Source organism: Trachymyrmex septentrionalis, unplaced genomic scaffold (genome assembly GCF_001594115.1).
Source record: "Trachymyrmex septentrionalis isolate Tsep2-gDNA-1 unplaced genomic scaffold, Tsep1.0 scaffold87, whole genome shotgun sequence".
Classification (NCBI taxonomy): Eukaryota; Metazoa; Arthropoda; class Insecta; order Hymenoptera; family Formicidae; genus Trachymyrmex; species Trachymyrmex septentrionalis.
This window is the reverse complement of record NW_017306059.1, coordinates 1,030,196-1,055,633: the sequence shown is the minus strand read 5'-3', so window position 1 is coordinate 1,055,633 and position 25,438 is coordinate 1,030,196. Positions and strand designations below refer to the sequence as shown.

At 36.5% G+C, this 25,438-nt stretch overlaps 1 protein-coding gene across 1 annotated transcript in view; it reads left to right on the top strand.

Annotated features, from left to right (window-relative positions):
• LOC108755385 (apolipophorins) overlaps nucleotides 1-21,197 on the top strand; it is a 36,809-nt gene extending 15,612 nt beyond the window's left edge. Inside the window, exons 2-26 of the mRNA XM_018498335.1 lie at nucleotides 1,297-1,323; nucleotides 1,410-1,594; nucleotides 2,199-2,381; nucleotides 2,462-7,042; nucleotides 7,141-7,659; nucleotides 7,971-8,157; nucleotides 8,328-8,544; nucleotides 9,657-9,949; nucleotides 12,221-12,415; nucleotides 12,555-12,781; nucleotides 13,250-13,739; nucleotides 13,952-14,136; nucleotides 14,221-14,441; nucleotides 14,725-15,298; nucleotides 15,440-15,687; nucleotides 15,936-16,179; nucleotides 16,690-16,929; nucleotides 17,737-17,876; nucleotides 18,268-18,422; nucleotides 18,723-18,906; nucleotides 19,113-19,251; nucleotides 19,365-19,553; nucleotides 19,820-20,065; nucleotides 20,228-20,431; nucleotides 20,568-21,197. Of these exons, the coding sequence (XP_018353837.1) occupies nucleotides 1,297-1,323; nucleotides 1,410-1,594; nucleotides 2,199-2,381; nucleotides 2,462-7,042; nucleotides 7,141-7,659; nucleotides 7,971-8,157; nucleotides 8,328-8,544; nucleotides 9,657-9,949; nucleotides 12,221-12,415; nucleotides 12,555-12,781; nucleotides 13,250-13,739; nucleotides 13,952-14,136; nucleotides 14,221-14,441; nucleotides 14,725-15,298; nucleotides 15,440-15,687; nucleotides 15,936-16,179; nucleotides 16,690-16,929; nucleotides 17,737-17,876; nucleotides 18,268-18,422; nucleotides 18,723-18,906; nucleotides 19,113-19,251; nucleotides 19,365-19,553; nucleotides 19,820-20,065; nucleotides 20,228-20,431; nucleotides 20,568-20,597 (10,103 nt within the window). The 3' untranslated portion in view covers nucleotides 20,598-21,197. The remainder of the gene's footprint in view (nucleotides 1-1,296; nucleotides 1,324-1,409; nucleotides 1,595-2,198; nucleotides 2,382-2,461; nucleotides 7,043-7,140; nucleotides 7,660-7,970; nucleotides 8,158-8,327; nucleotides 8,545-9,656; nucleotides 9,950-12,220; nucleotides 12,416-12,554; nucleotides 12,782-13,249; nucleotides 13,740-13,951; nucleotides 14,137-14,220; nucleotides 14,442-14,724; nucleotides 15,299-15,439; nucleotides 15,688-15,935; nucleotides 16,180-16,689; nucleotides 16,930-17,736; nucleotides 17,877-18,267; nucleotides 18,423-18,722; nucleotides 18,907-19,112; nucleotides 19,252-19,364; nucleotides 19,554-19,819; nucleotides 20,066-20,227; nucleotides 20,432-20,567) is intronic.
• Nucleotides 21,198-25,438: the final 4,241 nt, after the last annotated feature.

Genomic DNA, 25,438 nt, shown 5'->3' with positions numbered 1-25,438 from the left:
TATATATATATATATATATGTGATACGTCTAATAAAATTTTGATGTTTTCGTAGCAGATATATGTTTATGAACTTTAAACTTCCGCCATAGTTGCTTAATGATATCCGTTATTTCTTCACTCATTATTTACTCAATAGTTTGTTTTTTATCTCGAAAATATCAGTTGATATGGACATTATATCAACTGCTAATAAAACGCACCAATTGGTTCTCTTAATAGAATACAATCTATTTAATCAAATTATATATTATCAAAACATTCTGTAAAAAAGTAAGTTTTTGCGCGTACTGAGTCAACTTTATTTATATCATGTCGTGTCTTGTTTGTGCTTCATGCATAATTTTGCCGTCAATGTTGTTTTCCCGAATGCAAAAACGAGATAAAGTAAAAATTAGAGATAAAGACCATTGCGCAACACTAACAAATATTAATATTAGTTACTTATTATTCTTCGTAATATCTAATATAAAATTAATGTGTTTAATTATGTTACGTTATAATAAAATAAATGTCATCTAATATTCGAAAACTGTTTCATATTAAATACATATATATTTATATTTAAAAGCTGAGCATAAAATAATGATAAATGTAATAAATGATTCTTTTGTACAACTTAAAAAATTCGTCCAAATTGAAAAAATCGTCGAACTAAAAAGAGCGTAACGTAAATGTCAAATTACTACAGATACTACAATTGATTGATACGTTACCTTTTATAACTCCCGTTTAAAAAGTCATTTCGGTTCGAATCAATTTAAATGTTAAAGGGTGAAACTATTGTGGCACTCATTAAACTGCAGGTCCGCGGGCACCGACACTCTCTATCGAACAAAAATGAGAGTTCCATGGTCCAGGGTCAAGAAAGTCACGATTAACAGTTATCAACGTTCGACCCTAGCACCGAGTTCATTCGATGCATAAATATATTTTTGTCGATGTAATCTATACGTCAAGCATAATAGATTGTGACCCGTCTTTTTTTCCGCTTGAGTCCGAATTTCAACAAAAAATTATTGAAATCCCAAAATTAAAATAATGTTAGATTAATATTTAAAAAATGTTATTCTTTTATTTTTGTGTTTTACAATTCCTTTTGTTATACTTTTCTGCAAACACATTTCTGATTAGTATAAAAAAAGAAAGAAAAAATTAACGTTTTCCATCCCTTCTATCATATAAGTCGTGTTATTTTAAAATAAAATTAATATAAATAATACTTATACTTTTGTTAGACAATTATACTTTTAAAATTGTTATTAAAAATTAATTGATAATCTTCTTTTTGTTATAGATAAGTGTACAGTCGGCTGCCATGGAAGTAAGTATATTATTAAAAGTCATGAAAAAAATCTGTCATAATTATTTTTTAAAAAATCTCATTGAATAAATTTGATTTTTCTTTAGTGCATGGAGGTAAAGGCTATCAAGAAGGACACACATATATATACGATTTAGAAGGAACGTCTGTAACATCAGTCCCCGATGCTCAAGGTGATGCTACCTTAAAGTTGAAAGGTACTGTTGAATTGTCAGTGAAACCTGACTGCATTCGACAGATCCGATTGAAGGGCGTACAAATTAATGGAGCCGTAAGTATTTTTTTATTTGCTCCTTACATCACGTATTCTTAAAATATCTGTGCTTTGCAGAAATATAATACTGACCAATTTATTACTAAAAGAGAATAATAAATTACTTACAGCGTTAAAAGCACTGAACAACACATTTTTAATACTTAAAGTATAATTAATTATATATTTTAATATTAAATTAGCCAATATTAAGTTTCTTTAAGAATAAACATTGCAAAAAATAAATATATAAGGAAAGAATTACAATAGAAATTAAAATAATGTAGAAATATATGAGACCCGAAGGTGTGATTACGACTTTTTTTAGAAACATGAAAGAGAACTTTTAATATAATTCCGCTTAATAACCTCCCTTAAATAATAAAAACTTTTAATTGACTACTCTCAACGAAAATTAATTTATATGATTCGTGTTCAATTATATAAAATTTATTATCATCTATAAACATTAAATTATTGTACTCTAGTCTCATGATATAAAATTTCACATTCTTACTTTTTCCATATAAATTACGAGCATAACAGATAAAGTTTGTTTCACATATTGTGAAACAGTAAAAGGAGTGTAAACGTGTAAAAATATATGTATGCTACTTTATAGCCAATATCGCTGCCAGATGTTGAAAAACATGCATTACAATTCAACTATCACGACGGCCATATCGATACAGAAGTTTGTACCGAAGCCGGTGACTCACAAGCGTCTCTTAATATCAAGAGAGCAGTCACTTCCTTATTCCAATCAGCCATCATACAAGAATCTGGCTCTACAACACATCATGAGGTACATCTATATCTTGAGATTTATTCATGAAACTCTAGTATAGAATTATGCCAACGTAACGCATTGTTTGCTATACTTAGATCGACGTGCTCGGCGGCTGTCCGACTGACTTCTCTTTCCACAAAGACGGTGACTCATTGGTCATCCATAAGGAGAGGGATCTGCTTCGTTGTTCTTATCGTGAGAGTATTAGGATTGGTCCTGTGTCCGCGATCTACGAATCTCAGAAATCTGACGCTCAATCGGCTCCGTTGCTGTCATCGCATCAAAAGATTGAGCAACGTTTCAAGCGCGGTATCCTGAACAAAGCGACCTCGGTCGAAACATACAAGTTGAAACCCTGGAGCAACGGAGACATTGGCGCTAAGACGATTGTGCAAACCACTCTGACACTTAAAGGTGAGAAGGGTGATAGCCCGAACGCCCCAGTTTCTGAACCGAAATCCCTGATCTTCGAAACGCCACATCCTGTCGTCAAATCGTCAGTCGACAGCATCGCCGCGGCCTTGAAGGCAGCAAGCGCCGAAGAGCACGACAGCGTGAAGCATGATGCGGCGGAAAAGTTTGCACAGCTCGTCAAAGTTCTTCGCCTTAGCAGCAAGAACGATATTTTCGCGATTTATCAGAAAGTGAAAAACGGTAACGGTTTCGACAAGGTCCTGGACAAGAAAATCTTCCTGGATGGTCTCTTTCGCACTGGAAGCGGCGAAGCCGCAGAAGTGGTCGCAGACTTATTAAAGAGTCACGAACTTACTGACGTCCAAACTCTCATATTCTACGCGAGTCTCGCTCTCGTCAATCATGTGAACCTACCGTCAGTAACCGCCGTCACTTCTCTTCTTGATCAGCCAAACTTACCGCGTCTTGGTTATCTTGGAATCGGTCAGGTAATCGGTAGACACTGCCAGGAGCACAATTGCGAGAACGTAGCTGAAGTCAAGCAAGCCGTTCACAAGATTCGTGAGAAAGTCGGCAATGGAAAAGCAAAGACCAGAGAACAGGAAAATATCATAGTTTCGGCTTTAAAGGCGCTGGGTAATACCCAATATCTCGATGATGCTACTCTACAGAAATTGGCTAGCATTGCTGAAGATAAGAACGTCCGCAATCGAGTCAGAGTTGCCGCGATCGAGAGTTTGCCCACCCGCTGCTCCATGAAGTGGAAAAATATTCTTCTGAAGGTCTTGGCCGATCGTGAGGAGGACAGTGAGATCAGAATCAAATCTTATCTATCTTTGGTTGCCTGCCCCTGCCAGCACGTTGTTAACGGTCTCAAGGAGACTTTAGATAAGGAAACCGTCAATCAGGTCGGATCGTTTATTCAAAGTCATTTGCGTAATCTACGAGCATCTGCCGATCCGACTAAAGCCGAGGCGAAGAGACATCTGGGTCAGATCAAACCGCGAACCAAGTTCCCAGAGGACTTCCGCAAATTTTCTTTCAACACTGAACTGTCATATGATTTAGGTGGTATTGGAATTGGAGACACCTTGGAAAGCAATGTTATCTACAGCCAGCATAGCTTCGTGCCACGCTCTATCAATCTAAACTTGACCACCGAGATATTCGGAAGATCCTACAACTATCTTGAGCTCAATACGCGTATCGAGAATCTTGACAGGTTGATCGAGCATTACTTTGGACCCAAGGGCCGTTTGACGGACAATGAGGTGGACGAATTAGTGGACAAGGGAGTAGACAATGCAGAGAGCATCGCTAAATACATCAAAGAAAAAGTCAGCAAATTACGTAGCAAGCGTGAAGTTAAACAAGGAGAACTTGACAAATTCGCAAAGGGTGTGAAATTAAGGAATAACGAAGTAGATCAGCAGCTTGACTTCGACCTGTCCGTCAAGCTGTTCGGTGTCGAACTGGCCTATCTAACTTACGACGGTAATCCCGCGCAATTAACGCCGGAACACATCATCGACAAGATATTCGACAACCTTGAAGATGGGATCAATAAGATAAAGAAATTCGATCACAATCTGCAGAGTCACATGCAGTTCTTCGATGTAGAGGTCATCTATCCGACAAATCTAGGTACAGCTCTCTCTCTCGACGTGATCGGTACCAGTGTGGTTCACATAAAAACACACGGCAAGATAGATGTTCCGGCTATCATAAAGAACCCGAATAACGCCGAGATACACTTTGGCTTAGCGCCCAGTGCCTCCATTCGTGTTTCTGCTAGCATGGTCGTTAAAGGATTCGATGTAGAGTCGGGTATGAAATTCGTCAGTACATTGCATACTGACACGGCGACCGATTTGACGGTGAAATTATTGAACGGCAAAGGTATCGATATAACGGTTGGCGCACCGAAGAAAAAGGAGGAAATAGTTAGTGTTAGTAGCGAAGTCCTGCTGAGTTCTGGAGATACTTACAAAGCTGCAAAATTCGGCAAGGGTAAATTATATAAAGACTGCTTCGAACAATTGTCCAGTATTCTGGGTATAACGGTTTGCGGCCACGTAGAATTCCCTTACGATGGTATCGAGTCGACACAAAAAAGAGCACTCTTCCCTCTGAATGGTCCTTCAAAATTCAGCATTACTAGCGAGAACATCGACCTATCTAGTGTCCACCTCAAAATCTATCATGACAAATCACCCAAGTCTAGATCCTTTGAAATCCTGCTAGAAACGCCAAATAGTAAAACAAATAGACACGTGTCTTTAACCGGTGAAGTTGGTCTCGAGCCCAACAAGCACGCTAAACTATCTTTCGATTCTCCCTTCAAGAAAGCCTCCGTTGAAGCAGTAATAAAGGAAGAACCTCAAGAACGTTCACTCACAGTGACCATGCACAATGATAATCAGGAATATTACGGCCGCGTCGGTCTCTTAGCCAATGGTGCAAAATACAAGCCCATCTTGGAGTATAAAGTACCAGAGCATATCGAGAGGTTAGCGAACACCAAGTCCGGGCTGAAATCGTCTCGCGGCGGTCAGCAATACGAGGTGCAAGGTACTGTAGAAGTGGTCGATCAGGATGACGGTAAAAAATACGTATTTGACAAGGTAGCCCTCGTTGCGGGTGGTCAGAAGTTAGTCGGTCTCGACGGTTACGTTCAATCTGCAGAAAACACCGCCGGATTAGACATGAAGGTGAGCTACGGCGAAGAATCCGTCGCTCTCAAGTTGCAAGGGAAGAAAAAAGAAGATCGTTACTATTCGATCAGCGCTTCGGCATTGCCATCGAAAGATCCCAATATTGGATTCAACATCCAGTCCGAACTTGAAAAGGATGTGTACGAGTACAAATACAACCTGATCTTCATTCACGGTCCAGATCAGAATTCCAAGACAAATCGTTTCAGCCTCGAGCATCATGCTATCGCCAAACCAAACAAAGACGGGCAAAACTTCGTCGTGGGTAGTTCTACCAAGATCTCGTATCCAGCTGCGAAGTTGAAATTGGAGCTCGCAGGCAAAGCCAAGCCTAATTCTCTCGAGGGCGAGATCGAAATCGGTTATGAAAAATTCAAGTTTGGCTCAAAGCTGTGCGCGGAACAAAATAAAGTCAAAACAGGCGACTACGAGATCGAATTCGAAGGTGAGCTCTTGCAGAACAGTATCAAATTGGAGTCCAAACGTACGATTGTTGATGCACACAAGAGCAAATACAAGAACAAGCTCGAGCTTATACCGGGAGGTAAATACGAGGCCGATGCATTGGTTACATACAATCACGACAAGAATAACAAAAATTTAAACTTTGAGCTGGACAGCGACCTGAAGCTGGACGACAAAAAAGTTAAAGTTTTTGGCAGTTTGAATGTCGAGCGTTCCAATATCCAGTCGCAAGCGTACGTCACTGTCAGTGACGTCAAGTACGTTGATTTCCTACTGAAGCTGCAGCAGCAAGGCGCGAATCCTCAAGGCAGTTTGATCTTGAACGCGAAGAGTTACCTGAACGTCGCGGGACAGATGTCGATGCAGAACGGCAAAGGTAATGCACAGCTCAACATTGATTTGCCAAAGATCAATCGAAAGATCAAGGGAACCGGCGACTTCACGGTGAGCGGCACGCAACACAATGGCAACTTTGAGTTTCTACTCGATGTGGAGAAGGATCCGAAAAAACGTATCAAACTATCCACCGCAAATGACATAAAGAAAAATGCTATAGATACAAAGAACGTGATCGAGATAATGAATTATAAGTTTGAATTGAACGGCAAGGGTAAGTTAGATGGTACCATACACGAGGGCGAGCTGACCGTCGGAACGGACGTCACACTACCGAGCGGTCGTTACTTAGTTGCTAATTTCAAACATACATCTAAAAAGGATGAAAACCAAAAATATACCATACACATGGATGGTCAGTTAGAAGACCATGAATCTAAAGGCGGAAAATCGCGGAAACTCACGTACGTTGATGACATTACCGACTTCGATTGGAAAGCGAACACATTCCTAAAGAACATGCAATTGAAGGCTGTCGATTTGAATGGCGACCATGGGCAATTAGATTTAGGCCTCAAGAATCTTATCGATACCGATGGCCACAAGAAAGTCGAGGGGATCAACTTAAATCTGTCAGGATCGCGTATGTCGCGACCGTTCAATCTGCAATACGAAGCTACCGAGGACAATAATGGTAAACTGTCTTACAAAGGGTCTTCTTCCTGCGGCAAAGACTTCAAACTGAAGGTAAGCGCTATAACTTTTTTGATATCTCTCCTGTCATGGATACAGACGTGACAAGCATCTATAAAACCAGATGTGTAAATTTGCGTTATTGTTCGCAGAGTTCCGGAAACTACATTCCCAGCAATTACGTTGACAAGCCCTACACCATCGAAGGTAACGCGGAGTTGATATTGCCGTCGGAAAAATTACGTAACATCAAGTTCGACTACTCGCAAAATGCACTGGTCCAATTTGAATCGACCGGGCTTATTAACTATCTTGATTTAAAAGACTCGATGACGCTCACTTACAATGACGATAAATCTATCAAGTCCAATAGAATCTTCAAGAGCTCTGGAATCTACGACGGCGAACATCCTTATGACAGCGACTTGCAATTCGATCTGACCATTCTCAAGATACCGCCTATCTCTTTCAAGAATTATTTTAAGTACGAACCCAACGATGACAAGGCAACCCTTACCACCAACACAATCGCCAAGTATGACCAGAAGGAGATAACTTTCGCGCTCAACCCCGTTATATACAATCGAGATTTAACGCACATCGATATAAAGGCCAAGGCCACCACCCCATACGAGAAGCTGCATAGTATCGACCTTGAACTCAAGCACGAGGTACTGTTTTTGCAATGCTTTTAATTATTCTTCGTATGTAGTAACTTCTTACCTAAGATTTAAACTGAGATCCTTTCCGTCTCACTGATTATGATCCGCTAACTGAATTATGTGCAAATCTCTCGAGATTATTCCGGTCAGATATTGCTCCCCTGTGCTTCTCCACATTGCGTCATTTATAATAGTTTACCGCTGGCAACGTAAGCAGCATGGTGTTTAAAGCAAAATAAAATTTATGGCACTCGCTAAGATTGCCGCAGGATGACACTATCTATCATGCGTATCTAATTTTTTTTTATTTATCTTTGAAGAGACAAAAGGACGGACAAGGAAGAAAAACTGATGCAGCCTTGACTTTGGACAACACAAAGTACACGCTTAAGAGCGAAATTCAAAGCGGCAACATCTCTCCGATGATACACATAATTAGCACATGTCCGGCGGGAAAAACAGAATTACTCTCGAAATTCAATAAAATTGGCGATCGTGAATATACAGGTAATTTTCATTGAATTTAAGCGAAACAACATTAAATTATCTGTTTTATATTTTTTTCTACTGCAAAATATAATATATGTTTATTGTTGTACATTTTTATTTAGACAAGTAAACACTGTTCCCCTTACATTCTTCTAAATGTTACACGTGCTAAATAAATTTGTTTGCAGGCGAATGGAAGGTTGAGACGCCGAAAGGCTTTGCCGTTGCCGACGCGCACGTCAATCTAAATGGCATCGACGATTTCATGATTAACATTAATTTGGACAGCGACAAGCTCAAGCATCGTAAGATTCACGCCGAAATCGCTAACAAACCTACCGCCAAGACCGGCAGGCGAATAATCATCACAGTCACTAGCGATGGCAAAAACATTGTAACCGGAAGGTACGCTGCATTTCGTATACAAAAACGGCGAAATTCAAGCCGATCAATTCATGTTACAATTCGAAACAATCATCCTACGTCGTATTTTAAAGGTTATAGTGGAATTAATGATGATCTGGATGAGAAAATAATTTATACACGGAAAGAACGATTTTGCTGAAATACCTAAAAAGAATATTATTGGATCATCAAAATAATTATATAAGAAACTCAGCAATGCTGTAAAAAATTTTTATATTCCAGTAATCAATTTGAATATCCTCTGTAATTATTTTAATGATCTAACAAAATTATTTCCAGATCTGTATCTTCTTAAAATTTTATAGACGCTTCAGCAAAATCGCTTTTTCTATGTACGAGCGCGCGAAGATGAGATCGCATTCGAAACACAGGAAGTCTACAATTCGCTTTCTTAACAATCCTGACTGCTATTTAGCGATCCTGTCGCTTCTACTAAGGTCGATATTCTTATAGTAGTTTTAAACGATGTTTTCTGACGACGATATGGACACCTCTTGCGCGTATGCAAAGATCGATCGCCTACGTGGTGACAAAACAAAGAATAGAAGAGTTGTCTGCAAGTAATTAACGAAAGGCCGCGAGGTCGTTTTTAAAGGAGATCAGAGATACAACAGAAGTCGTATCTCCGTTCACCCCGCTATGTAATTTCATCGATTCACCCGCTAAAATTAATTCAAGTAGTTTCCGAGAATACATTCCAACTGCCGCAGTCCTTTTTATTCGTGTCCCATCGAAACCACCTCGATCGAATCGTAAAAAGGGGTTAAACGGTTTAGCCGAAAATGTAGAATATCGATCGCGTGGCGTTATAAAAAGTATTACAAACATTTATTTTTATCATCTAATAAAAATATCTGTATATTATTCGAATAAAAGAATGATAAAAACGGGAATATCAATTTTGACGCCAGATATTTAGTCCTTGGAATATTCAGAAATATCTGCAGCTATTTATTTTATATTCTTCCTCTAAACACAATTTTAAGTTGGAGGAGAAATTGAAATTTAAAATAAAATAACGTAAAGGATCAACGTAATGTCTGTGAAAGAGAGAAAAATGAATGTATTTGAAATACACTTGTGATTCGCAGCACAAACTACAAGAAACGCGACGAGGCCGGTAAAATCACCATCGAAGGAAACGGCAATCTTAAGATAGGCGAGGACACGAAGAGCTCCTCCTTCAAGTATACTCGCCAGCAATTGACTCGCGAGAAGGATGGCGAATCCGGCGTGTTAATCGTCCTGAACGCCAAGTTCGATCCGGTAGCTATCGTGGGCGAGCTGAAGCTCTCGAACAAGGAGGTCCTCGTTTTCAACAGCTACTGCGAGTTGAGCAAGGATTGCGCTCATTTCAAGCTTCAATCGAGCTACGACGCCGACAGTAAGTCACAAATTTCATGTTAAGCTATTTCCCTTGAAAAGAAGATTGCAATCATCGTAAGAGAGGCAACTTACGTATATATATGGTCTCTAAAACGATATTTTATCAAATAAGATTGGATTTAGGTTGTTTGCAATCGAATATTTAAATCTTTATTTTTAAATTTATTTTCACAGAATCACATTCTGCAATATCCCTGCTTTTTCTCAAGTTTTCTTTTCCGTTTTTTTTTTATTTTCTCGTTAACGGTCTGAAATTGAAAAACAGAAAGCCATTGAAAATTTATAGTCGATGAAATAAAACAACAATGTGTTGCTATTATAATAATACTATTATAATAATACTATTATAATAATACTATTACAATAACGTTATTATAAGCGTATGTAATATATTAATAATTTATTATTAGCGTGTGCTCCCGTTTAATCTCGATGAAACGAAAATTACAGCGTGAGTTCAACAATATACCGTAATAAAAAAGCCTTTCATAAATAAAGAACGGTAGATATTTCCACAGGCGCTCCTGTGGAAATACGTTACCTCGATGATAGGCTACCTCGCTTTGCGTGTCGGGCCTTTATTAAGACATGCTTCGTCGCAATGGGCTTGAATTCGTAAAAATGGAAAAGAAAATACACGGGGACCGTATATGATAATAATAAACCCTTGTAAGTCGCACAAAAAGATACCGAATTGTATCGTTCCCCCGCAGCGTCTCTCATCTTTATCACGGCTTCCATTCGTACACATGCAGATCCACCTTCTTCTGAATAATTAGAGAAACTTTCGATTCGACAGTGGACCATCCACCGACAACGCGTAGAAGCATCTTATCGTCCTCGTCATCGTCTACCGCGTGCATATATTACGCAGGAGTGCGCAACACGTCGCAATCCCTATGTATACATACGCACGTGCACACGTATGTACGATGGAATTTCGCAGAAGAGGATACATGCTTGTTGTATAGGTATTACTACCCCTTGTTCGCAGGGCCTAGAGCGGATCTTGGTCGATAGGCGTTCTATTCTCGCGTGATCTGCGCCTAATTCGTGCCTCGCCTTAGTTATTAATAGAGCTCTGGAATTGCATCTCTATGCGCGACGACGACGTTGCAGTTGGTGGTGGTGGTGGTGAAGGTGGTGGTGGAGAACGATTGCAAGCGACAGCGACGTGCCGCCGCATTAACTCGAGTGCACAATTCATGCTTTTTTTTTTGCTTTCTTCCCTTTCTTTCTTTTTTTCTCTCTCTTTTTTTCTGTCTCTCTTCCTTCCCCCCCTTGATGAAATCGTGTCGCGAAGATCGCGATGCGAGAAGACAGGCGTGACTATTGCAGGTGGTGGCGGAGTTATATACGGAGCGATACATAAGGAAAAAAAAAAAGAAGTTGCTCAACGGTGCGGAATGACGTCATGCCGCAAGGGCGTGTGCTCCGCTGACGTACACGCGTCTTAATCCTTTCTAGTACTGCGATGACGTGTAGCGCGATAAAGTTTACTTCGTTTTATTTATTTTTTTTTTCCCACCCTTACCTCTCCCTCCCTCGGGATCAATTTGGTAGCTGTGGCCTATCGGGCCTCGAGAGTTTACGGAAATAAAATTTCCGCGATTAACATCGACCGAGGCTACCTGCATGTAAATGGGGCAACATAACGAGTTTCTAATGAGAGATTAATACATTATGATCCTTTTACGATACAGTCCGATTATACTTTATAAAAAATACATGCTCAATGTTTGTTTATAATTTTATCACAATTGTTACTTTTTATCTCTGATTGTGAAATGTCATGCGTTTATACTCACTGGATTTTTCAATTTGTCTAATAATTTTAATTACCCAATTTTATTTGATAATAATTTTATAATTTGATATTTATTAAAAATTTTTATTAGTGTTAATTGTTGCAGCTTGATAAATGTCAAGAAAGTAAAGTCGAAAGTAAAATTAAAAACAGTTGCTGAAATATCACACGTTTAATCACTGGATTCCTAACTAACTTGTTTAACGGTTTTGATTATTCAATTTTATTTGATAATAATTTTTTAATTTGGTATTTAATAAAAATTCTTATTAATATTAATTACAGCTTGGTAAATATAAAAAAAAATAAAATTGAAGAAATGGATCAATATATATCAAAAGTATTGTACAATAAGAATCATCTCAGAATGAGGGATTATTAAAGATATTCTTATTCATCACTTTTTAATGTCGATTTTTCGCGGAACAATTCTCATAATTTATATTTTCGTTCGTTTCACAGATAAGAATAATGTGGATCATGAATTAACAGTGGAAGTAGACCTGAAGAAATTCAACGTGCCGGTTGAATTTGGATTAAAGACGAACACCGTAGTTAAAGATTCCAAGCTTGATCACTCTGCCAATTTGTACTTACACTCGTCGAAGGACAACTCCCAGTATTCCTACAAAGTCTACGCTCATCCTAAAGAAAGCGGTAGAAAAACTCTACTTCTCTATTAATAACCTTTCTTATAATAATTAATATAATAAATATCGCAATTGCGTGCATATTTTAGCTTTAAAATTAATCGTTAAGATAAAAATTAAAACTCGCCGGTTATCCTTTTTCACAGCTGTCATTCTGACTTTACCCAGTCGCGAGTTGGCTGTCATTGGCACATTTGACTTGCCGAAGACGAAACAAACCGGAGCATTTAAGGTCGATGTTTCCGTTTACTTGGACAGAAAGAACAAGCCTTCCGACAAAACTGGTTTAACCGCCAACGGCGATATTAATATCGAGAAGAATAGTGGATCTATCAGCGGAGAGGTCAAATTCATATATCCATCTCAGCCAAAGGTACGTCAGCGGATATATTTCCACAAAGAGATTTTTTTAATCTATACATAGAAATTACATTGAATGACGTCCGAGATTTTTAAATCTGTATGTAGAAATTACATTGAATGGCATTCGATGTTAAACAAAAAATGAACTAAAAAAGCATTTCCAATTTGCTTCCAATTTCTACGCAAATAAGGTCAAAGCTTTCATATAATATAAAACTAGCGAGAAAGAGAGAGGGAGAGAGAATGCATCTCGGCAAAGCCTTTATTGTCGATTTTCTCGCAATCTAGCGAAAACGTTGAGTTTCATCGAGCTACTTGGCTATAAAAAAGGCAATATAATGCGTTCTCTGTCGATTTATGCCCGATTTATGTTCAGGTTGTTTTTTATTTTATCACATTCTCATTATTTCGAGCCAATTGCCAGTTAGTTTGATATTTGATTTTTAAATCACTTCGAACGCGTATTTCTCTCAATTAGGATATGGCAGTGAAAGGTAAACTTCATTACGGCGGCGACCATCTGCTAGACGCAAACGTAGATATCGATGTTTTCGCCAAGAAAACGCAGAAGATCAACGTGGTGGCGAAATTAAATCGACAGAATCTCGACAAGGGTCACAACATCACCAGCGTAATTGAAGTGAACAGCCGTGGGCAACAACTCAAAGTTGACTTGAAATCACATTTGGCGGTCTCGGATTCTCAATTCGGTTTCGGCAGCATGTTATCGTACACGGACGTGCATCAGAAACCGAAGAGCCTGGGTGTTTTATTCTCTGCGAATTACAAGGAAGCGCATCTGCTTGTAACCTCGCCTAATAAGGAACTTCTTAAATTCGATACAAAATTGCAATTTAACAACAATCTGCAGAAGTTTGACTCGGAAATCGTGATTGTGGGCAATAAACCTATTGTAGTTAACTTCGAAGCGCATGATTTCAACAGTTTCACTTATTCGGAATACCAAGGTAAAGTTTATTTTAAATTATGTCTTTTATCCTTGAGGAAGGGGATATTTATATATTTTTTGCTTTAATGACGTATCGTTATATTATATTCAGATATCGCTGTGAAATTGTTACTATAGATTGCTTTTAATTATATAATCATAACAATATTATGAACTGTGATCATATTTTATATCATAAATTTATATGAATTGATCTTTCGGTGTTTTCAGATAATCCCAACACGAAACTTATCATCGAAGGACGTGTTGTGCTTGGACAACTGGCCGAGATTCATGCTGACGCTTTCAAAGCTGGAGAGAAGAAGAATTTGTTCCATAGTTTGATCCACCTTGATGAAGAAAAGTTCCTGAAACCTGACTTCGGCTACAACAAGGACAACGTTATTCACGCGCTCGTAAGTACATTTTTGTGATAACAATTGTGTGTCACATCATGCGATGGCTGTAATATCGCTTCACTGATTGTATTAATAATTTAGGAATATTATCGAAGCCGCAGCATCGGACTATTGAAACAGTTCAAGGATGTCTCCAACGATATAAGCAACGAAGCAGAAAGAGAATTGAAAGATCTCGTGGAACATTTGAAGAAAGCTCAACCAAACTTCAAATCACTCTCAGATTATTACGAAACTGAATTAAACAAGCTGAAGAACGAACTCCAAGCTGATCAGACCATCAAAGACATACAGGCTACCTTGTAAGAACTTAATAATCTTTAATAATTATTGTCAATTATATACTTTATAATCCTTTTCGATTTTACATCACATTCAGCATTCACGCAATTTTCTATTTTGTGAAAGACAGTAATAAAATATTTATAATATTCCTGCATATATAACCACTACATTAACACTTATTACGATGTATATAATAATAATAACACATGTATATAAATATATCCTTTTAAGTTGAAATTTAAATCATTCGTAGGTCTCCTTGAATTATCGCGTGCGTACTTATCGATCGTATTCTTTTAGCAATAAATACTTCGGAGCTATTATTCAGGCCATAAGGGATAGCTTGAACCAAATAACCGTACGATTAAATGAACTTGAAAAAGAGTACGCTGAAGTAGTATCCAAACTCGAAGAAGCATGGAATACAGTTTATCCTCAACTAAAAGACTCCTATAACAAGATAGCTAATGCATACATTAATTTCATCGATAACGTCGCCAATGTTTCTATGGCTTATCTCAAGACGTTACTCACCGTAGTTAATGAACATCAGAAAGAACTGAAGGAATTAGCAATTGTGGTTTCGGAGATCGCTCAAGATATTGCTAAGATCGTATTTAAGGCCTTCGCTCAAATTAAGAAAGACATCGAGGAGTTCATCAACTTGTTGAAAAACCAAATGAAAGCGTTACCAATCTTCGATATCGCAAAACAACAATATCAAGATATCCTAAACCTTAAAATTCCGGAAACCGTATTGGCCTCCATCCATGAACTCAGCGAGGTCATAAAGTCCATGCTACCGACCGAGGAACTTCGACAGCTCTTCAGCGCTACTTATGAATACATCATGAAGCACGTCAAACACGAGAAAGTAAGTTTCCTTACCCGTCTTACGTCACATTTTGCCATTTCAAGTAGTACCCTTCAAACGATTGGAAGTACCTTTCAAATGGTCCGAAATTACTAAAATAGCAAAGTTCCTGAAATAATAAAATGCAATCGTCTTGCGTAGGTCGATAATTCCAGTGAGATCAAGAAGATCTATAATCATATGCTCGATGCCATTGCATCTCTCATCAAACTTCTGAAATCCAGCGGTAGCTTAGACAGCCTGATAGATGACTTATTTAATACTCATCTTCCCGCGGAGTTTGAAATGTTATCGAAATTGCCAGTGATCACATCATTCAAAGTGTCTCTCGTCAATCTGATACGTAATAACGAACTACCATCTCTCATGGATCTCTACTATACTTACAGGTTCGTTTTTTTCACACATACACACACACACACACACACACCATATATATATTATCTCTTTTCTAACTCTCTAGTTTCGTTTTATATTTTTCTGTAAAAATTTAACTTTTATCAAAATTGAAGATAAATATTATAGTTTTCGTTACAAGAAATGTAATTAAAAATACAAAATGTAATTAATCAATGTAATCAGTAATAATGTTAATCAATGATTAACTAGCGTTAATTATTTTTGGTACTTTAAACAGGCCAACTCTGCTTCTTTCTGACATCGTACCTCCCTTCAGCAAAGTCGGCATCGTCATTGATGGAGGACATATCTTCACTTTCGACGGCAATCATCTCAGTATGCCTGGTGATTGCACTTACATCTTGGCCCAGGATATGCAGGACGGCAATTTCTCTGTCGTCGCCAATTTTAACAAAGGAAATCTCGTTAGCGTGACCGTAACGGAGCCTAAAGAGAGCATCACGCTGAAGAACAATGGCAACGTAAGTTTATTTCTCTTATCTTTTAACCAATTTCCTATAGCGCTGGTAAGTTAGGTTGGTTCTGTATGTGACATGAATTGAGAACGGGGCAAATAGTTTGGAGGGAAGGAAACGAGAAAGAGAGAAAGGATGTGTGGGAAGGTGAAACCACTAGATCGCTCTCATACGGTATTCCGTGTACGAGTCTTATAATGCAATCCCGTATTGAACTGTAACTTTGTAAGTTTACTAGGGAGCTCCAAACTTTGCTGACAAGTCAAACTCTATTATCCTCGCGTCGCTTCTCTTATAGACGTACTGAGCGAGGAAGGAATAAAAATCGCTGTTGTTCATCTTTCATCTAAACTCTGTTACTCTACGAACGTGAAATCGCACCGACTTCGCGCCCATTTTCCGCAATTTTCTGCTCATTTTTGCGTTTTATTTTTCTTTTTAAGAAATTCTTTTTTCGATGTTTTCACTCAATTATTTTCGCACACGATTGTATTCGCGCGTTTTTCTTTTTTCTAGATCCTGGTGAATAACAAACCGGCCGATTTCCCAGCCAATACGAAGAATCTGCACGCATTCCTCGTCGTCTCGACTCCGAACGTTAAGTCCGACTACGGTGTGCACGTTCTGTGCAGTCCTAAACACTCTGCAATGCTTTGCATGGTTCGCGTGTCCGGCTTTTATCACGGAAAATTGCGCGGTCTTTTCGGTGATGGCAACAACGAGTATTATGACGACTATACATTGCCGTCCGGAAAGGTGAGTGTAGCTTGTTTTATCGTTAAATAAATAGCTTCTCGTGCAGAAATATCAGAGGCAAAAGCTGATATCGTTGCACAATAAAGATCTTTTTTCTTAAAAAGATTTCGTTAACAAAGATTTCATAAATTATTTTTTAATTATGATAGATTAAAGAAGCGACTTCTTTGCATACAGCAGAATAAAATATAAGTATAAAAAATAATCTCTCCTTTTTTAATTAATTCTATTATGAGAAAAGTCGGAACTGATAGCTTAAGTACGCTAGAAGCAAAATGAAAAATGTACACACGTTATAAATATTTAATATGATCTGCTTCCTGTTCTCGGAAGCTCGTCTCTCATTTTCTCGGCGTCGCGCTTCTATTCATAAGACCTTGTGGTAATATCGCTAGACTATAAATCATGTTCTTTATATACTTTTGCTTTTATTCCAAAGTTTTCGCTTCGATCAATAGACAAATATCTACGTGATACGGCATAATTCTTTTCCGAAGGGATCACGAATTCCCAAGGAGATCAGCATTCTTTCGTTGCGAGATAGATATCCTAAGTCCGTAGTTTGTGTGCGAAACTGGAACAACCAACGTTTCTATATCTGTATTCTTAAGTAAAAAGATAAAGTACGTCATATTTCAGTATGCAAAATTTCATCTGTCTGCAAGAATAAAATTGAATGTTCTACTTTCGAAAGTAAAAATAAATACGACGAGTGTTTTGCAACGAAAGGATCTTACGTCGTAATACGGTAGAGATTTGCAGTGCTTGCAGTGATCTCTAAAAGCGCCCTTCTCGCAATTGAAACAGATTACTGAGAGCGAGACTGAATTTGCTAACGGATACAAACTGAAGCCCGATTGCCCGGCTGTGAACGCGATCGATCACAAGACGAAGCAACGTAATCCAGTCTGCACCGACTACTTCTCCGGCCAGAAGTCTACTTTGAAGTAAGTGCATTCGCCATTTAAAAAAATACGATTAAACCAAATTGTCAGATTACATAGAGAAAATATGATGCTGTAAATTCAGCTGTACGGAATGAAAAGTTCAAATGAGCACTGCTTCAGCTTGTAACTATCCAATTCTTCAAATATTTGAGATTTAATAAATAACAATTTATGAAAAGACGATAAGATTAAATGTATTTATCGCATTAGAAAATAAGACAGTTCTTGAGATGTAATCCGTGAAATCTTATCGCGAGAAACTTCCCGTGTATTACATATTTAAGACGATATTCCACGAATATAATATAAATCGAAACAATATAATTGTCATAATCATTTTATCATTAACTTAGAGGCAACTTGGTGTTGATGTTTCTCCATCATGTTTTAGAAACTGCTTCAACTACGTTAATCCGACTCATTACCGAGATGCTTGTGACGTTGCGGCTAACGGAAATCCGCAAGCTCCTTGCTTGCTCGCCTCCGCTTATTACGCCAATTGCTATTATAAGCGTGTTTCCGGAATAAACATTCCATCCACTTGTAGTGAGTTAAATTGTTGACTTGTACTACTTTACAAAGTACAGAGTATGATGTTAATATAGTATTAATGCAAAGAAAATCAAAATCTCTTGTCGGAAATAAACTTTCTTAAGACGCTCGGAATATAGAAATATTAAACGTTTCTTGTGTTAGTTTCATAAAACGTAGATTTACATAAAACATCTCGTTTTAACACAAATATGAGATTTGAAAGTCAGGCAGAGATACTGTGTGTGTGTGTGTGTGTGTGTTGTGTGTGATTCTTAGAAGAACAAACATTTAATCTGTGTCATAATATTTTAGTAAACTGCAAAGTTGGCGAGAACACAGTTGCCATTGGTGATACATTCAGCGTCAAAACTCCGAAAAATCAAGCTGACATTATCATAGTAATCGAACAAGTTGAGGCTAATGAGAAAATTTTTAAAGATCTGATCCCAACATTGATAACCGATCTAAGAGAGGAACTGAAACAACACGGCATAACGTATGTAAACATTATTCTTATAAAAATATCGAAATATTTTCTACAAATTTCACAAATCAGAAATATATCAGAAATCAACCATAAAGATATCTAGAAAACGTTTGATAGATCAAAATGCGCTTTAGGCTGTATGGATTCATATTGCGATGCAAACGCCATATTGTGATATTTCTTATCTTTTATTTATATTGATTAAATCTCAATAGGGACGTTCACATTGGTTTAATTGGTTTCGGCGAACACATGAAGTGGCCGCAGCATTACACTTCTAACGGCAATATTAACATTGAAGGTGAAGTGAAGAATATGAAATTCGAGGAATCGGAACCGATTATTACTTTCGAGGTAATCTATAATTTTACAGAGAATTACAAATTATATATAAAGAGAAAAACAAAATTTATGATCTTGTCGACAGTTTTTTTTATATGCGATATATAATACTTCAATGTTTACAGGAAGCTAAAAAGGGTGATTACGAGAAGCAGGTGACATACTTAGAGCAAAGAATAAATTTGGAGTTAGGCGCATTAAAGTTGACCGATGCCTACGAGGAAGCTATTAACTATCCGTTCAGACCTGGCGCAGTAAAGGCCGTCGTCGCAGTCTTTGCTAGCCCATGTGAAAAGAGTCCGTTGCCATTATCGGTGAGCTTTTATTTTCGATTCCATTATATCACTAATTAAAATCCATATCAAACATATTACAAGCGACATCATTCCATATTTTGCAACTGTAACTACAATTTGCAATTTATTTTTTGTAAGTTTTGCGAATTATAATTCCGAACAAAAATGAGAAGCTAATTAAAGTTATGCGCTAAAAAGAAATAATTTTACAAAAAATACTTGCAAGTATATTTCGTTATATACTACTAATAAATAAGAGATTCTAAATGCTTTAAATTTTTCAGTTACAACAATTGAGGCTTTTACTCGGACTGAAGGTGTACCGAGATTTGGGATTGGGCTACTATCAAGTGTACTATACCAATGACATCCAGGTCTCCGGCAAAGTGCAAAAGAATATTGTTGGTTTCGATAGTGACAGCGTATACGTATTCGCCGACAGTAAGAAGAAGCCATTGAGCGGAAATACCGATCTCAAATCCAATATGGTCCTCTCTTCAGTTGACGTGTGTGCCGACTTTGCTATCGCGGTAAGTATGCAAAGAAAACAAAAAAAAAATCGACTAAGCGTCTCGAAACAGAGATAGTTTTGAATTAATAAAGAAATTAATCACTCTAAATACATAAGGAATAATAAATAATGAATGAAGAAGAATAATCAGGTTGTTATTATATATAATACATTATTGCAGTCTGGTGGGACGGTGTTCAGTTCCAATAACTTTATTGATGCTAAACCGAATCAAAAGAGGCAATTCGCTCAGATCACCGCTAGAAAGATTGCCGAAGACCTCACGAATGTTGAAATGGAAAAGGATTGCGTGTGCAATCAGTACCACATATTTGGACGTGCTCACTGTAAGATCGTGGGACGTAAGGAGAAGGAACAACTCGCAGTAAGTATTCAAACGATAATTGCAGTAATAACCATAAGCTGCAGACGCTATAGCGGTTAATGCCAACATAATATGTAATTTTACATAACATCGATGTTAGAAATGATATGATTTATTTTATGTTATTAAATTGCAGAGACACACGAAAGGAGGAGTGAAGGGTTGAAGGAGCCACAGTACTATGCATACTATTATTACTAATTAATTTAGATGTAATCTATTTGTTACTTTGTTACAATATCGTAAAAGACCTTTTACTAGAGTGGTAAGTGATATAATTGCGTCATTCGGTCAGCATCGCCGATCTTTCACAGATCGAAAAGAATGTCGGATGCAAGACTTGAATTGTGCCTCATGACAATTTCCTTCGTTTTCTAGCTCTAATATAAACATACGCAAATTAATGTGAATGCAATAAATTGGTGTATCATTTATCGATGTACAACTAGCGATGTTTTAGAGAGAAATAAACATTGAACATATCGTTTGTGTGTAATAAAAACTTGTTAGTGTCCTCGTTAGCTCTTTGCATGTTTTATCAATTAATATTTTTATATGTATTCTATTCATATCAAAAAAATAAGCATTGTAATTATTTTATACATATTTTGCGCGTACAAAATTTTAAGAAAAGCTTTCGACTGCTTTGAAGACTTTACATCTTAACATCATTCCGACATCAAGCGTTAAAAAACTGATTTTAGATAAGATTTCAATTTCGAGATGTACCATTATCGTTTATTGTAATTCAAGCTTTAAAAATTATGTCAATTCTATTTTATGTCTACAAATTTCTCAAACGCAAAAATTTAACTCCTTATTAAAAAATTTTAGTTGAAAATGTACGAAAATATACCAGAAGATTTTGATCATATTAATCAGAACTCTATTTCAAAACTAGAATTATAATAGATTAAAATAAAATTCTGATTCGTCTATTTTCAACTAGAATTCTAATTAATGCAACTCTTTTTCCAGTGCTTTGACATAATTTTGAATGTTTTCAATTTTCTGAAACTTACAAAAATATATTTATATTAGAAAAATAAGAATCTGTATGCAATAATTCGTAATAATTCCATCTTATTCCTTCATTTAAAATTGTAACGATGATAATATTGGCAATTACAAATTATATTTTATACAGTTTATATATAACTTTTATAACACACAGATTATTTCTGATATCTTGAATTAAAGATGAATGACCCACATATTTGGAGGGAAAGAAACGAGTAAATGTTTTACTAAAAAAAAAAAAAGTTAAATTGTCACGTAAAATTAAATATACTTCATATCTGACACATCTGAATGCTTAAGTAAATCCTAATGATACTTAAGCGCGATTTAATTGCATGAGAAAAAAAAGTACGTTGTTAATCCGTAATTATCAGAATTATAATATACGTATATTTTTTATTAGAGATAAATATAGAGTGCTCCACAATTTGACTTTGATAGATTCTCAGATCTATCTAGAAATGATTTTTATTCGAATATAATATCAGAAGTTACCATTTATCGTGATTTTCGAATTTTTACGTTTACATGTTTCGCATAAATAAATTTTGAAATAAAAACGTGACAATAGCAGATTCAAATAATTTTTTAAATTAACTAATAAATAAATACAAATGAATATATTATATACTAGTTAAAAATAAAAAAAAAAGATGTTTCTCTAATGCATACTTAAAAACGTGTTTTCAAATGCACATTTAAAAATAAATTGAAATGGAAAAATGTTTTTAAACATTTCTTTTCCCCATTATTTTTGCAAATTTCGATTATTTTTGTAAAGATAAAGATTATTTTACACATTATTAAAATATTTTACATAAATTTATGCATGTAAATTGATATCAATAGTATTCGGAAAATTGTGTTTTAAAGAATTTATTTATTATATGCGTTGCGCTAATGCTGCGTATGCAACTTTTTCCATTTGCAAGATAACACTTTCCTGCTTTCTATTTTATCCAAAAGTGTCATGGTCAAATCTCAAACATTTATTTCTTCGAGTTCAACATTCTTTGAGATTTCCCATATTCCTTACGAAAAGCGGAATAAAATAATATTTTCTTCATAATAATCGGATATATGACTTTTCCAAACCACGTCAACAAAGTGATATAACAAAAAGTCTTTTTAAAGGGGTTTCCCGATTAAATTATTTCAATAAAAATACTCTTTAATCATTGACTTTTAACCTTTTGAAATTTATGAAGATAATGATAGAAAATACATCAGAAAGTATAAGGATGTTTTTGAAAGACTTAAACGATTATAAAGTACATTAAGACTCGTTTCTACCAACACAGATTAACTTTAATCTTGATTTAACTTATTCTTTGTCTTTTTCTAGTTCTAAAGATCAGAAAAGGACGAAGAGTAAGTTGAAGCGAGATTAAAGTTAATCTACATTGGTAGAAATGAGCATAAATATTATCAACTCTTTGTCTAAAACACACACACACACACACACACACACACACACTCTCTCTCTCTCTCTCTCTCTCTCTCTCTCTCTCTCTCTCTCGTACGCACATCACAACTTCACCATCCATTCGACACATACGCTCTTCGTTAGCTTCAAAGAGTTTCAATCTTTAAACGCGCAAGAAAATATTTGTAAAGAAATACGTGTTTGTGTTATTGTCAACTGTATACTCTATATGCTTTAAAACCAATCAAAATCGAAATGGAATATTTCCTTGGAAAAACAAACATTTTATCTGTTTGCTAAGTTTGCAAACAATTCTTCATCAATCATTCATAACTTGAAAACCATTGGTGTCTTGATATTTTCACCGAGGAAGAAGTCAACATCGAATCAACTTTGAAAACCTGTCGTTAAAGTTAAACTCGTAAATTAAAGAACACGTAACTTCCCGTAAGTGGATGCAATCACGCGAACCGAAGCCTAAATCAAGCTAGACTTAAACATCCGTAACGAACGCTGTTAATAATTTCGAGGAAGTTAATGCAACTTATATAACAAGTTGCAACATCGGTTTACTCGGAAGGGATAATATTATTTCACTTTATAATATTCATCGCGGAGGATATATTTTAAGAAAATTTAAATTGAACGTAAAAAGATTAGAATCTTCTCCTGTTTATTTTCCAGCTGCTTATTATTCACAGTAAATTTGTTCGCTTATATTAAACACTGGATTTACGTGATAAGTTCCTCGCGACGAGTTATTTTTGCGCAACAGTGAAAATACGGGGCGACAGGAATTTTCACTTGAACGACACAAGTCATTGTCGACTTTACATGCTGAATTATGCGATGCAGCGCCCGTCGATCTATTATACGCGCGTAAGCGCGGCGTGACGTCAAGAGCGAATACGGTGAGGCTGGATTTTGCTGGGCGGTATTCCTCGCTGTGCTCCGAGTATGTACAACGCTTTTACATAAATTCGGTATGAGTAATGGCCCGGGAAAGTTCTGACGTTCCCTAAGCATCCGTTCTGATGTATTTTGCGGTCCCCGGGTATTATTTTGCTAAAAACAGTGCGCCTGTTTATGTAACGCGTTTATTATTTGGTGTTGTAAAACACGAGTTGGACGCGGGGATAAATCTCCCCGCGTGATTTTGCCGACGATTACTTATGACAGATACTTACATAAACTCCCCCTCCCCCGAAACACCATGAATTGCACTAGGAACGGAGAAATAACAGCGAGTCCTCTCTTTCCATTTTCAAATATTTATTAAACTTTATTTTTAAATATATCTTAGCGAGCCATCTATCGTATGAGTCATAAAAAAGATAAACTGTCCGAAAATTTTATTTTGCAGCGAACGTAATTAACACTTCAGCTTTACAAAAATCAACAATTTCACTTTGGAAGAAATGAAGGGAATAAATGTCTGAATGGAAGAACCTAAAAAGTCGCTTCTCTTTCTTCCCTTTTTTGCGACGCACGAACTACATGAATGTCAAAATACTACTCTCGCGATATACCTCAGTCTATACAGTATTAATCTATCTACGTGATAACTATTCTTTTATTCTGGTCTTAAAAGTTGGTCTAGTTGTTTTATTTAAATCATAACTTCGTCAATCGATCGTGGATTCACGAACTGTTGTTCACTCTTGATATTATCTAACACTGTCGTGGATTCACGATCTAACATCGTTTCAAATACAGATTCAATTAATTTTACGATTCGCGAGATAGTAAACGCGAGTGATACGCTTTACAAAGCAGATGACCGGTATTTATAGCTTATTTGAATCGCGTACAGTTAACGTTATTTTAAATAATCATATATCCTACATCCAGGTCTGCAAAGTGAAATTCTGAGCCACAATGACTGAACTCAATAACCTTTCTCGAATAATATCACAATTTATGCCAGCGGTGATAACAACGCCGAATTTCATTTTCTAGGACGAAATGTATTGTATTCTTCTAAGAAAATATAACGAAACGCATATAGTACAATCGATAAAATTAATTGAACGGTTAATTTATGGTTTGAATACATACGCAGGAAATAATAATTTCGAATACTTAACGTAAGGACGGTAAAGGAATTCTTGAATATACGGACCCCTATAATTGAGTATCTTAATACATAATTACATCCCATGTCGACACCGAAGAGCCATATTAAATAAGGAATAATTACTATCTGACGATATTAATCTGTACGCTTGAAGTGATTAATTCCCGCCTGATCGTTGTTGCTTCAACGAAAGTGAAAGTGACAAGTTTTCCACCGTTTACTACTTGTATTACACGGAAGTATTGAAATAAAGTCTGACATTTTATGACTTTTGCGGAACGAAATACGCACGGTAACCCAGAAACAAACTTCATTGCAAATTCATTATTGACCAGACCGATGTGATCGATCGTATTTCTAAAGAAGAGTTAATGACAATTTAATTAGATATCATTCTCAATTATTATTATTTCAGTACTTTATCTTTCTAACTCGGAAGTTTCTGATTCTAGTAGATTCTGATAATTTGAATTTTTCTTCACAG